This window comes from Neophocaena asiaeorientalis, unplaced genomic scaffold (assembly GCF_003031525.2).
Source record: "Neophocaena asiaeorientalis asiaeorientalis breed wild unplaced genomic scaffold, Neophocaena_asiaeorientalis_V1.1 scaffold134, whole genome shotgun sequence".
NCBI lineage: Eukaryota > Metazoa > Chordata > Mammalia > Artiodactyla > Phocoenidae > Neophocaena > Neophocaena asiaeorientalis.
Genome location: NW_020185339.1, coordinates 7,299,638 through 7,312,350, shown reverse-complemented (window position 1 = coordinate 7,312,350; position 12,713 = coordinate 7,299,638). Strand labels below are relative to the sequence as shown.

At 42.1% G+C, this 12,713-nt stretch overlaps 1 protein-coding gene across 1 annotated transcript in view; it reads right to left on the bottom strand.

Moving 5' to 3' along the window:
- Nucleotides 1–1,629: 1,629 nt before the first annotated feature.
- Nucleotides 1,630–12,713, bottom strand: part of E2F7 (E2F transcription factor 7) — a 29,864-nt gene continuing 18,780 nt past the window's right edge. The window contains exons 7-12 of the mRNA XM_024737004.1: nucleotides 10,919–11,104; nucleotides 10,339–10,411; nucleotides 7,698–8,193; nucleotides 6,325–6,580; nucleotides 4,300–4,721; nucleotides 1,630–2,190 (exon numbers count right to left, since the gene is read on the bottom strand). Coding sequence (XP_024592772.1) covers nucleotides 2,020–2,190; nucleotides 4,300–4,721; nucleotides 6,325–6,580; nucleotides 7,698–8,193; nucleotides 10,339–10,411; nucleotides 10,919–11,104 — 1,604 coding nt within the window. The 3' untranslated portion in view covers nucleotides 1,630–2,019. The remainder of the gene's footprint in view (nucleotides 2,191–4,299; nucleotides 4,722–6,324; nucleotides 6,581–7,697; nucleotides 8,194–10,338; nucleotides 10,412–10,918; nucleotides 11,105–12,713) is intronic.

The following is a 12,713-nucleotide window of genomic DNA, read 5'->3' as shown; positions in this document are numbered from 1 at the left end:
GGAAAATCGGTCTGTGTTTTCATCTAAATATAGACCTCTCAAGTGAAAATATTTTGTGGAAGGTCTGAAGCATTGATATATTTAAAATGCATGTATCCTGTGCAGATTTATATGCCACGTGTCTTATAATCTACTTGAAAAAGGCATATTTTTATTTCGATAGGGAACCCATCATATTAGTTCAGGGTAATCGTTACCATGCAATTAGATTAGCTGATGATGAGAATCACATTTTTTACCAGTTTAACTCTAGAGAATTAAACTCTAGAGCGTTCACAGTCTTGTGAACAAGGGGGAAAAAATATCATCTTGTAAACTTTAAAAGTTTAGTGTTGATAAAAATTTTATATAATAGCAAATTTATTTAATCTTGCTACCTACCTCAAGTTTTCAAAAATCTTGTGGGGGTGATAAGGCTAATATTATCCTGTAGTTAATATAAAGCTACTTTATTCAGACTCCCAGAGTCTCTTAAATTAATATCTTTATTCTTTCATATAACATTTTCTTGGGTCCAAAAAATAAAAATAAAATCCTACACCAAGATTCCACATCTAAGAAGTATAAAAAAGGAGAGAGGAATAAAGAAAGGAAGGAATGAAGGAATGGAGGGAAAAATGAAGGGAGGGAGAAGGGAGGGAGGGAGGGAAGGAGGAAGCCATTTACTCTGAAGAGACAATGAGGTAAATAATACATCTAGGCATACAAAGATCTAGTTTGGCTACTTAATGAAACCCTAAAGTAATATGGTTTAACAAAGGGATACTGGTAAGTTTCCAGAATTATATTTATGCTAGAACAACGATCCCCTGCACTCTCTGTTCTTATTTTGCATTTCTAGGAAAAATAACTCTGATTTGAATATTCTTGGATTCTGAACATCAATGTGTCCGTTTTCCCTCTTATTCTTCCCAACATGAAGAAAAAAAAGTAAAAGAAAATAAAATAAAGTATCACCTATTGTCCTACATCAATTTCTACGCTGTCACTCTTCAGAATTCTACTAAAAGGTCCCAACTAGGTTCCAATTTTCCATATAATTCCTTTCTACCATCCTGATTTATTCAATAAACAGCAATTGCTAGAAGACATCCCATACCTGACGTTCTACAGTTAACATTTAAATTAAAACACAAGGGCATGTAGTGAAGGAAACTGAACATAGTAGGATTTTTTTTTTTACAAACGAACAGTAAAACCTCACTGTTCACACAGTTATTGAGAAGCAGCTATCTGGCTGCTAGAGTTCATCCTAATTCTCAGGCCCAGCTCAGGTTAGCACAGTTCATTATAGCAAGGTGTGTCTTCACAGTTATTCTGGTCTTGACATTCCGTCATGTATATACACTTATCCACATTATTACTAGGTTGTAAAGTAAGTGCAGGGCAAATTATAGGAAAAAAGTACAAACATTCAAGTCGTCATACCCTGAAAAACATGTGTTTTGCTCTCGTTGTAAACTTTTTGCACTAAATCCCACTTCAGGAAAAAAATAAATAATACCATAGGATTCAAACTGAAGTTGGCTTCCTGATGAAGCCGAAGGAAGCAGTAGCTTTTTCAAACTGCAGAAAGGAAGTTTCTCTCACCACAGATCTACTCAGGGTGAGTGGGAATACACGTCAAGAACGCTCAACCCAGTTAAGTGCTAGACGGGCCTCCCCCACTTTAGAAAAACCACAAGGCTCCAGGAGGCTGTTCAGATCTCCTTCCAGCAACAAGATGATTCTTGAATGAAAACCACAACAGTCAGTTGGTGCTTCCACTGTGACACCACGAACAGAGTCTGGACTCTAACTGGTAAGAAATGCACAATTAGGAACAATTACTTTCAGGAAAATAGATGCTTCCTGAAGATGGATAGTTAACATTAGAACCAGGGGATGCAGGAGAGAGGAAGGATGCATGCTGAAGACCAGATGGTTTGCATTCTAGTTTCTGTTCACCATTAGGACATGACCTGTAACACAGGGAAATTCAGGCACCTCCATCCCACCCCTGCTGGGCAAAGCGTCAGGTTAGTCGGCCCCGCCGCTGGGGATTTCGAGCCTCCTCTGTGCTGAGCTGGTGTTTCGTGACTGATTCCTTTCTCTTCTCCTAAGGACAGGGTCCCCGAGGCTGCCAGGCGTCTTGAAAAACGTCTCTCGATGTGTGCGTCGGATGCTCTTGGGGGTCACTGGAACTGGTGACTAAAATAGAGAAGGAACAAAAAAGAGTACATAAAAACAGAAGTGAAGTCAAATTGTACCCAGTCTCTGAACTGGAAGCCCCCTCTTTTTTTAATTGAAGTAGAGTTGATTTACAATATTGTGCCAACCTCTGCTGTACAGCAAAGTGACTCAGTTATACACATAGGTGTTCGTTTTTTATATTGTCTTCCATTATGGTTTATCGCAGGATATTGAATATAATTCCCTGTGCTCTACAGTAGGACCTTGTTGTTTATCTATCCTACATATAACAGTTTACATCCGCTGATCCCACACTCCCAGTCCTGCCTCCCCCTTGGCAACCACCAGTCTGTTCTCTATGTCTGTGAGTCTGTTTCTATTTTGTAGATAGGTTCATTTGTGCCATATTTTAGATTCCACATATAAGTGATATCATATGGTATTTGTCTTTCTCTTTCTGACTTACTTCACTTAGTATGGTCATCTCTAGTTAAATCCACGTTGCTGTAAATGGCATTATTTCATTCTTTTTTATGGCTGAGTAGTATTCCACTGTATATATGTACCACATCTTCTTATCCATGGACATTTAGGTTGTTTCCAGGTCTTGGCTACTGTGAATAGTGCTGCTATGAACATAGGGGTGCACGTATCTTTCTGAATTATAGTTTTGTCTGGATATATGCCCAGGAGTGGGATTGCAGGATCCTATGGCAACTCTATTTTTAGTTTTCTGAGGAATCTCCACACTGTCTCCCATAGTGGCTACACCAACTTACATTCCCACTAACAGTGTAGGAGCCCCCTCTTGACCTGTGTCGCTGTGATCCCCACACAGGTGTTCCATCCTCTTTGCTTTTCTGTCACACTCCTCCAATGTATCTCCTTCACAACACTTACCACAGTTGGAAATTAGCTGATTTATTCTGTGTGCAGAAAGGCAGCCTAGCGAAGAGGTCACAAGTGTGGCACTGACACCTGCAGCCAGGGTTTGGGCTCTGCCATAACTAGCTGTGTGACCTCGGGCAAATTACTTAACCAGTCTGTCCCTCAGTTTCTTCATCCATAAATGGGGATGATAAAAGTACCAACTTAGCAGGGTTGCAACAATTAAAGGAGATGAGATTAATAAAGCACTTTAGATCATGCCAGGCAAGTAGTATGTGCATGTGTCTTTGCTCTTTTTGTTTACTTGCTAATATTTATCCTCTCACGTTACATATTTATCCCTTTAATGTGCCCTAAAAGGGCAGGGACCATTATCCTGTTTACTGTTACATCTTTACTGCCTAGGTCAGTGCCTGGCACGTAACTGGTGATCAAGAAGCATATGCTATATTATAATCGCCTTGTTTAAAAACTAACATGTATCTTTCAATGTCTAACAAACTTTTGAGCCCCTGAATTACTTATCTAAAATACTTTTGGTCACAACGTAACTCTTTCTCTGGGAGAGAAATAATTACTCTGAACGATGCCTAATGAATAACAGGAATTCAACAAATGCTCACTGACTGAACTACAGATGGAGTTGGGGGAGGCAAATAAAGTACTGATTAATTTATATCGATTACAGACATTTATCTATGTACATCTGTATCTATTTTGAATATGTATATATATACACATCAAGGAAACAATGGATATATTAACATATAGCCATTGCCTCCTAAACAATGCATTTTATGAAATGATGGATGCTAAAAATCTTTGAGCTAGTATCAAGACTTTCGTTTCCCTTGATTTTTTCTATAGCTGCACAATTAAAATTCAGGATGGTCTCCGTTATTAACCTAATGAAATGAGAGCTTGGAGAAATCATCTGAATATTCAGCATGCGTCACAAATCCCCATGAGCTATGCTTTAAATAAGTTCCTCCTGAGTCTAAGAAACAGATTGACACCTAAAACGAGTTTTGCCTCTAAAGCACAGGATCTCCCACCTTCTGTCTCCATGCTTTATGAAATAAGCAGATACCTCTGGGTCTACAATGGAAGCCAGGTAGAATCTGATGTAGCACCCCTGTCCTACGGTTGTTTGACTAAAATCTGATTAAACGCAGGCAAATGCTATCACGGAGTGATGCTCCTTCTTGTGCGGAGCTGAAATGAACCTTTGGGACTCACCTGTTGTAACTTTACCACAGAGGCTGGATGTCCTCCGTAAACGGGGGACTCGGGCTGGATGATGCTGTGTGATCTTGACATCACCGGACTCAGGTTAAGTGAGTGTGGACCCTGAAGCTGAGCATCTGTGGAGGGGAGTGTCGATGACTTTGGATTAACCAGGGCAGCAGGGCCGATGAGGAGGTGAGCTGTTGATCCAAGGCCAGGCAAGCCGAGATTCACAGGTCCCGTGCTTGGGAGAGCACTGGAAGCAGAGGACACCAGCCCGGGCATCGTGGGTGAATAGAGAACAGGAAAAGGGCCCAGCGTCGGCGATGGCAAGACCATGCATGGAACACTGAGCGGCGGCAGCTGACCTGAAGACGGTCCCACAGCACGGGGGGTCTGATTGCCAGATAAGAGCACACTGAAACCATTTAGTCCTGGAACAGAAGCAGAACAAGGTGAAAGTCAGGGCAATGTGAAGACACCATCTAAGCTCCCACCCCTCAGGGCCCTTTCAAACGGGAGCCCACTGTCAATCAACCCTCATGCCGCAGCCTGGCCACCCGCTCTGTGCTCTCCCAGCCCCGCACCGTCTCCTTGCCACAGTGGCCACCGCTGAATTCCCACAGTTACCTATGTGACAGTTTGGTGGATGCTTGAGTCTCCTGAGAGACTTGATTAACATGAGCTCCACTGAATCCAAACTGAGGAGGAAAGTGAACTTGGTTGGGAACAATGATAGCTTCCTTTTTACAAAACTTCTAACAGAAATTTATATTTCCCTCAATTAAGACCACGGGCAACAAATCACAACAGAATGAACGGTACCTTGAATTTATCACTAGTAAAAAGCACAGATGTATTCATGTAATGTTACCACGATGGCAGATGTCTTAAGAGTCTAACGGTCCCCACAACTGTGAGGTTATGAGAGGCTTGCACTTGCTGTCAGATCTTTTTATTACTATAATTAAAAAAAATTCCTTTTCTAACTGGATTTCAATATAATTGGCTTCCTCTGTAATCCTATGTATTTAATTCTCTGCATTTGTAAACATCCTGAGGAGGAATCCACGGCCTTCACCATAGAGTCCAAGGGCCCATGGCCCAGAAAAAGCTACTGATCCCTATGCTGTGCTGTCATTTTCATTCTGAAGAAGGCGGGTCTGTTTTTTTTATTTATTAAGGTATCAGCAACACTGAGTAGCGTGCTTAGACGAAGCCCTAACAAAATATTTGCTAAAGGAATAAAGAATGTTTTCTAGATAAATGAGAAATAACAAACACCTACCTAACCTGTGACGGGAACAAGGGATTGAAGAAAATCACTTTAAGTCTCTTTGCAAGAAAGCAGCCTCATGTACACAATGCATATTTAAAAAATTAGGTATCTGTTATATTTCAGCTTTATTTCAAGAGTAAGAGCATTTATTGAGTCTTACTAAGCGTCAGGCACTATTATTCTAAGTGCTTTAGATGTATTATCTTATTAAATTTAATCCAATTTTCACAGCACCCCCATGAAGCAGGTGCTCTTATTATTGCTGTTTTACCAATGAGGAGGGCTGAATACTTAAGTTCACGCAGATAGTAAGTGGTTTTAATGTCCAGCCCTCTCGCTCCTGCCCTGCACTCGACCACAAGGACATGTCAGCACTTCTGAATATTGAAGAGATCAGCATGTGAGCTGCACATGGTGGCCAGGACGTCCACATTGTTAAACTGAACCACTGCCAGATTCAGCTGAATTATAAAAACAGAATCACCTTTTGAATACGTTGTGCTTTTTACCAAGTAAAGTTGAATGCGTTAAAAATAAATTACCTGCCCTAACTGTTTTCTCCTTATCTGTGAGGTTGGTGAAAGTGAAAGCAGCCTCTGCCTTCATTTCGTCGATGGAGAAAGCAAGGGGCTAGGACTGAAACGACTCAGAGGCAGCTCATCAATGCACCAGCTTGGTCGGGTGACATGAACAAACATTCAAACATCAAATTTATTACCCGAGTACCCCAAGGGACTCGAAGACATGACACCCCTTACCTGCTGGCGACTGCACGTAAAGATACTGCAGCAAAGAGGGCTCTTTGGTGCTTTCATTTTCTTTCGAAGGCTTTTCTATCTCTGTATTCCTAGAAGGATTTCCCCACTCAGAAGAAATGAAGCAGTCTGCTGTAGCCTTCCCCGAAACCTCCTTTGCAGCAGAAAGTTGTCCATTCATGTGAATGTCTTCATGGGGTGCAGGTCCCCTTTTATCCACAGTCTTGGAAGAGGCAATGTCCGTGGAATCTGAGGGTTTCTAAGCACAACCCAACCAGGAACCAGAAAAGCAAGTCAAAATCCCAGCAGTAAATTATAATAACAGCTTTCTCCAAATAGCTAACATATAAACAAAAAGGTCAGACACAGCTGTGTGCCACCCTGATTTGTGTATGTCAGTTGTTTCTGTCATATTTATAGGAACGGCCTGAAGATCACTGTCACGTCATGCGCTTCTGTAGGCTTACGATTTCTTAAGCACAGAAACGATGGAGATTTTAATAATGGGAAACTGGGTATGGTGTTTAGACTGTGAAATAAATTTCTGAGCTGGAACACATAAAGGGTGTTGATGCTGCAGGCTTTTAGGGCTTGATAAGAATTGCAGGGCTGACCCAAAGCTGTCTTGGTTATCTAAGACACGTATATATAGATATACCAGTCAGTCTTTTCCTTCCGTTTTGCAACCCCAGGCTATATACAAAATTAGAAAAATTCATTCTGGCAGGAGGAAGGCATAGAGGAGGAAGGGTCTTAATTAATGGACTGATTTCCATGAGGTGTGCCTCCCTGACCCTCTACAAACAGCGGCAGGGAGAGTGCTTCTGCTTCCTGAGAGTCTGACCAGTCATATCTCATTAACCTCCGAAAGGCTACTGTGGACAGCTCAGAGTTTTGTTCTTTTCATTTTGTGGCTAGGGAAACGGGCCCTCTGAGCAGTGACCCGAGCACTGACATAGACACTGAGGGCCAAACGGCACCTACATTCTTGACTGTGGACCCCAGGTGCACCCTGGATTAAGATGATTATTTCATCAACATGTTAAAAAAAAAAAAAAGTATAGCAAAAAAGACTGGGAAAGAATATACAAACATGTTGACAGTGATTGCCTCTATGTGGTGGGATCATGGGTAGGTTTTTTTCCCTTTATACTTTTTAGCGTTTTATGCAAAGTGTGATTTTTATAAAAATCACTTTTGTTACAGCACTGCTTCATGGCAAGATTATTTGGGGCGGCCAGTCCTGGGCTTAATTATACAAGTGACACATGCACTGCTTCCTATTCCAGGCTCAGTAGCTTATCTGTGTGTCTCTATTGGGAAGGAACTACGGGTCGACAGGCCAATCAGCTAGCACGTCCACCGGAACCCCTTACCTTGGGCATGACGAGGGAGAGGGGGCCGTCTTCGTAGTCCCTGCTTTGTCTCTTCGTGGCCGGCTCTTCCTCCTCCTGGGGCTTCCTCTCCTCCCCTAGGCGCTTCTGAACTGAGGGCGTGGCTGAGCGCTCTGCTGTGCCTTCCGAGCCCCTGCTGTCCCTCTCTGACCCTGACCCCGGGGACGGCGGCTCTTGCAGGCTCCCACACAGCATGAACAGCGAGGTGGAGGGCACATACACCAGGGGCTGGCCGGCCAGCAGAGCTGGCTTCAGGCTCTCCGCGTCCAAGGCGGCAGAGGCGAGGGAGACACCTCCTTGTCCGTTCAGACCATTCTGGGCAGAGAAGGCCTGCAAGTCCGTTGGAGCCACGGAAAGTACTGGGTGGGCCAAGGCATTAACACAGTATTCTGAGTCAACAGAGAGGCCAGGGAAAGGAGCAGCGGCCTCCAGGCTGCTTGACGGAGGTATCGCTCTCTGATTGGCAAAAGCTTCTGCCCTGGAATAAAAGAAACAGAGTGGGACCCATCCAGTTACCACATTCTACCAACTCCTGACTCTTGCTTTCCTAAAGAGAGATGTACCAAAGCAGGAGTGAGAGAATACTCCTCAGGATGCCATTAAAGCGCACTCTCTGAGCCCGTGAGCTGACTCCAGAGGCAGATGACCATATCACCTGGATGGATGGTTAGGGGTGGGGTAGGGGGATCTCAGGTGAGGGTTAATAGAGGCTCCTCCCCTGCCTCTCCCACAGCCAGCAGCCATCAGCTACCCAGCACGTACCCCTTCCCAGGCACACAGATGCTACGATGACTAGCATAATAGGGTAATAATTTCACATAATTATTATAACACTAGCTACTCTCATCCATCCCCCCTGCCCCTGTTTACTAGGGAGGAAAACAAGCTCAGAGGCTAATCCACCCACTGAAGGTCACCCAGTGGGGCCTCACAGTCACTGTGAGAGCTCCTGGGTAGATAACAGAGTCTAGGCCAGACATTGATTTAAAGGACATACCTAGTTTGTCTCAAATCCTCTGTGAGATAAATGAAGTGGGCAGTGAGTGAGGAAATAAATTTATCTACAAAATTATTTTCTGTCATTCTTGTCCCATTCTGCTCCATATTACTACAGAATTTTTAGGCAGCACACATTCAAAATTAAGTCCCCTCAATCTAGATTATAAACGATGTCTGGGCCTTTTATAAAGAAAAATTTCCAAATACTAGAAAGCATGTTTATATTTTTAGTATTATTTTGCAAGTAGATGAGGAAGACTCTTTCGAGACTCCTTTAAGGACTAGTAAATAGAGAACAGGGATTTCCCTAAACCTCTCTGAGGGAATCACTGAGAGCAATTTTGCCCACGTTCTCGCCCCCTGTGGTGCTGGGAATAAGCGGAGTGCACGGGGCTGCAGAGGTGAGTAAAGCTCTCCAACCACAGCCTCCCGGAACAAGTGATGGCTATCACTCAGCTCCATGAAACAACGTGCCCACGCTGATGGTCGCACCCACTGCCCTACCTCTGGCCGTTCACCTTCAACCTCCCCATCTCCACCAGTAAGATCACCGTCACCTGAGACCCAGGTGTTCTTTGTGATGCCTCTTTTCTACTTCAGTGACTCTTGCCGACTCACTGTCTTATACTGATTTCCATTTCTTTCTATCCCCAGCTGACACGGCTCAGACCAGCACCACAGCAGACCAGAATGACTAGGAATGCTCTATTCTATGATCTCCTAATCTGAAGCCCTTCTCTATTCCAAGCCCACCCGCTTAAAGCAGCCAGAATGGTCTTCTCCAGTGAACCTACAATAACTCTTTACCATCCATCTAATAAATCCAAACTCTTCAATTTGGCTTTCAAAGCTTTCTGCCAACTTGACCTACTTACCTCCAATATCCCAAGCTCTTCTTATAAATACTTCCTTTCATGATCCTATTTGGACAGATCATTAAGGCCAGACTAACCAGTTTATTTCCCCTCCACTCCCTGATCCTGGCTCAACGATCTGTTTCTTCCCATGTCTGGCATTATAAACCCCTCCTGTCTTCGCTTTAGCATTTCCTCTGCTAATACATGATTTCCTTGAAAATCAGATCCCAAATCTGATTCAGCTCTGTCGCTTAATAGCATTGCAACCTTGGGCAAGTTACTTAACCTCTCTGGATTTCAGTTTCCTCTCTGTAAAATGAGGATAATAGTACCAACCTCAAAAGGTTGTTTTTGTGATATTAGATGAGATAATACACATAAAACTTCAGGAATAGTACCTGGTAGTTCATAAACAACGTTAGCTACGATGATGACAAAGTGATTCATGGGACTATGATGTGTCATTTCTCAGTGTCACATTAGCAGTGACTTGTCTTTTCTCATTGTATTTGTCTTTTTATTTATCTTTTTCCTTGTAAGCTTTCATGGCCTAGGGGAATAAATTTTTCATACTTTTGTGTCCCTGATGCCATATCCTGCACAGTGTTGGGCACAAGGGGGAAACTTACATAATTCTTAATAAACAAACGACTGACTTTTGAGCAGGACTGTTAAATTTTACCTTTTGATGGGTGGCATTTCAATTTAGTCAAAGTTAAGACTAGGAAATAGAAAAAAATACACTTGGAGTTTTTAAGACTACTTACTGTGAATTGTCTTCTAGTTTCTGTCTGTAGACAGCTGCCAGACTTCCGATTTCTAAGGAGTAGCCACCTGACCCTAAAAAGGAAAATGAAGGTCTAGTGAATATAGCAGGGGACTTATACACACCAATTATATACAGCAGGATTCATTATTCACAGCTCAGGGATTATAAGACTATCTCAAATGCATTCTGGTTTTGATTCAAATAGAGAAATGTCCAGAAGCTAGCTGTTAATGGTGAATGCAGGTCTCATCAAAGATTAGTAAGAAAACAAAACAAAGCAAGTATTGCTTTGTAAGTCTGATGAATTGCTGAGATGCATCAAACAGGCCAACCATGGCAAACCAAATGATCTTCAATCTTTTAAGGCCGGCTAGAATAATTTCAGGCATGGGGCTATGTTTATAACCTTGAAGTCACCAACTCTTTTACCCGCCCCCCACCCCCAAATCATTTCACTTGAGGTAAGTGAATAAAACAGGCACAGCCTAGAGTCAGCTCACTTTAAAATGACAGTGCATGGGTCGGGCTGCAATTACATGGTGACTGATGGATTCCATGGATTAAGTAAAGGCAGATACCTTGTTTTTCTCTGTAAGGGCTGCTGGGTTCTGAGTTCACTTTCCTCTGGATCCTCTCAGAAGCCTGATCTGAGTTAAAGGAGCCATGTCGAGCAAGCTTCTGTTTTGCACATAATTGAATGTGGCTGTATGTTTCTCTTTTCAATTCTGGTAGGACAGATGCAGAAACATCCACTATTTCTTCATCTAAATAAATAAGAGAATTGGTAGTGTTGTTATACAGCTATAATTCAGGATAATTTTAGCCTTTTTAAGATATGGCTTTGAGGACCTATCATTGTAATGGAGCTACCCTATAAATTAAAAACTAAGACAATCAAAGGAATTTTATAAGCCTTGTGTCAAACCCCAATTTCTTTCAATGTATTGTACTAGTCCTTTTTAAAAGTTAGTGGATGACTTTAAAGTAAGACTGAATCCATATATATTCTAAAATTATCTAAACTGCAACAAAAGTAGAACAGGATGTTCTATAACCCAAATTAGAATGGACCTGACATTTTAGATGCTTTCTTTGGGCAGAGATATCCAAGAAAAACCCAATCATACTCAGCCCAACGTGCAGATTTAGAGATTTTAACGTTAATTGAGATCAGCCTCTTACGCCACAGCCCTAGGGCAATGAGTATAAGAACCTCTGTTTTCTATTATTATGCTTTATTATTTCTTTCTTATGCGGTAGGAGGCTCAGTTACTAAGTGACCAAAGGAATAAGGTCAGCAGAAACTTCACGGCTGAAATGCTGCAGAACAGTGAGGATAATAGAAGGCTGGGCCTCGGAGGCACATTTTATGCTTAAATAAGCCTGTGTGAAATCAGGACAGAAATTTCTATACAGAACCAGGCCTATATTCTACAAAGAAACGACCCCTGTTGTTCAGATAGTCATTCCTACCCTGCTCATCTGTGCTATTTTTTTGTAAGTTCAAAGCATGTACATTCAAATTATAAGACTGATTTAATAAACTGAAAGGCCCAGCTAGACTTACATTTTCTAAAACACACAAATATTGAAAAAGAAAATCACCTTACAGTTTTCTTTTTCTTATAACAAAACCCCAACAGATGTTCTGTTTAGAAAATCCGAAGTTAAAAAAAAATCAGAAGTTATAGTATCAAAAAGAAGAAAATGGGTCAAGATAGTAATGGATCATATCTACACTCCTTCCTGCAACAAATAAAATATTGGACAAAATATATAAAACAATGGCTCTCAAGACATTGGACATCAGAACAGTGATCCCTTAGAGATCACTGGGAAGAACTTAACCCATATCCTCTCTGAATTCCTACCGAGCCACTACTGCCATGTGTAGTGCTTAAGAGTTATCTAATTTTCAAATGTGTGCTAATTATACACCTTCAGTAGAAGCTCATTAACCAACTGAAGTGCATAAAGCACTGATTTGGGTACCAGGGTGTAATCAAAGGTGAATAAAAACTGTGTCTGCCCTCAAAATTGTACAGCGGGGACAAAGCATAATATCACCAAGTACAATAGCATGATGCTAAACTGCAATCGTTTAGATGAGGCACTCTGCTCTGGGTGATCAGGGAAAAACTTCATGCAAGAGCTGATGTTTGAGTGACATCTTGAAGGTTGAGTAGAATATTTTTATGTTGAAAGGGGGAAGAGAGCTTCACAGGTGAAAAGACCAGGAGAAGCCAGAAGCAGAGGGGTAGAAAGTGGCAAAGCTGTACACTTCACGCTGGCAGGGGCTGTATCACATACGTCTTTGAATCTCTCACGGCATTAGAACAGGCAAACCTCGGAGATATTGCGGGTTTGGTTCTA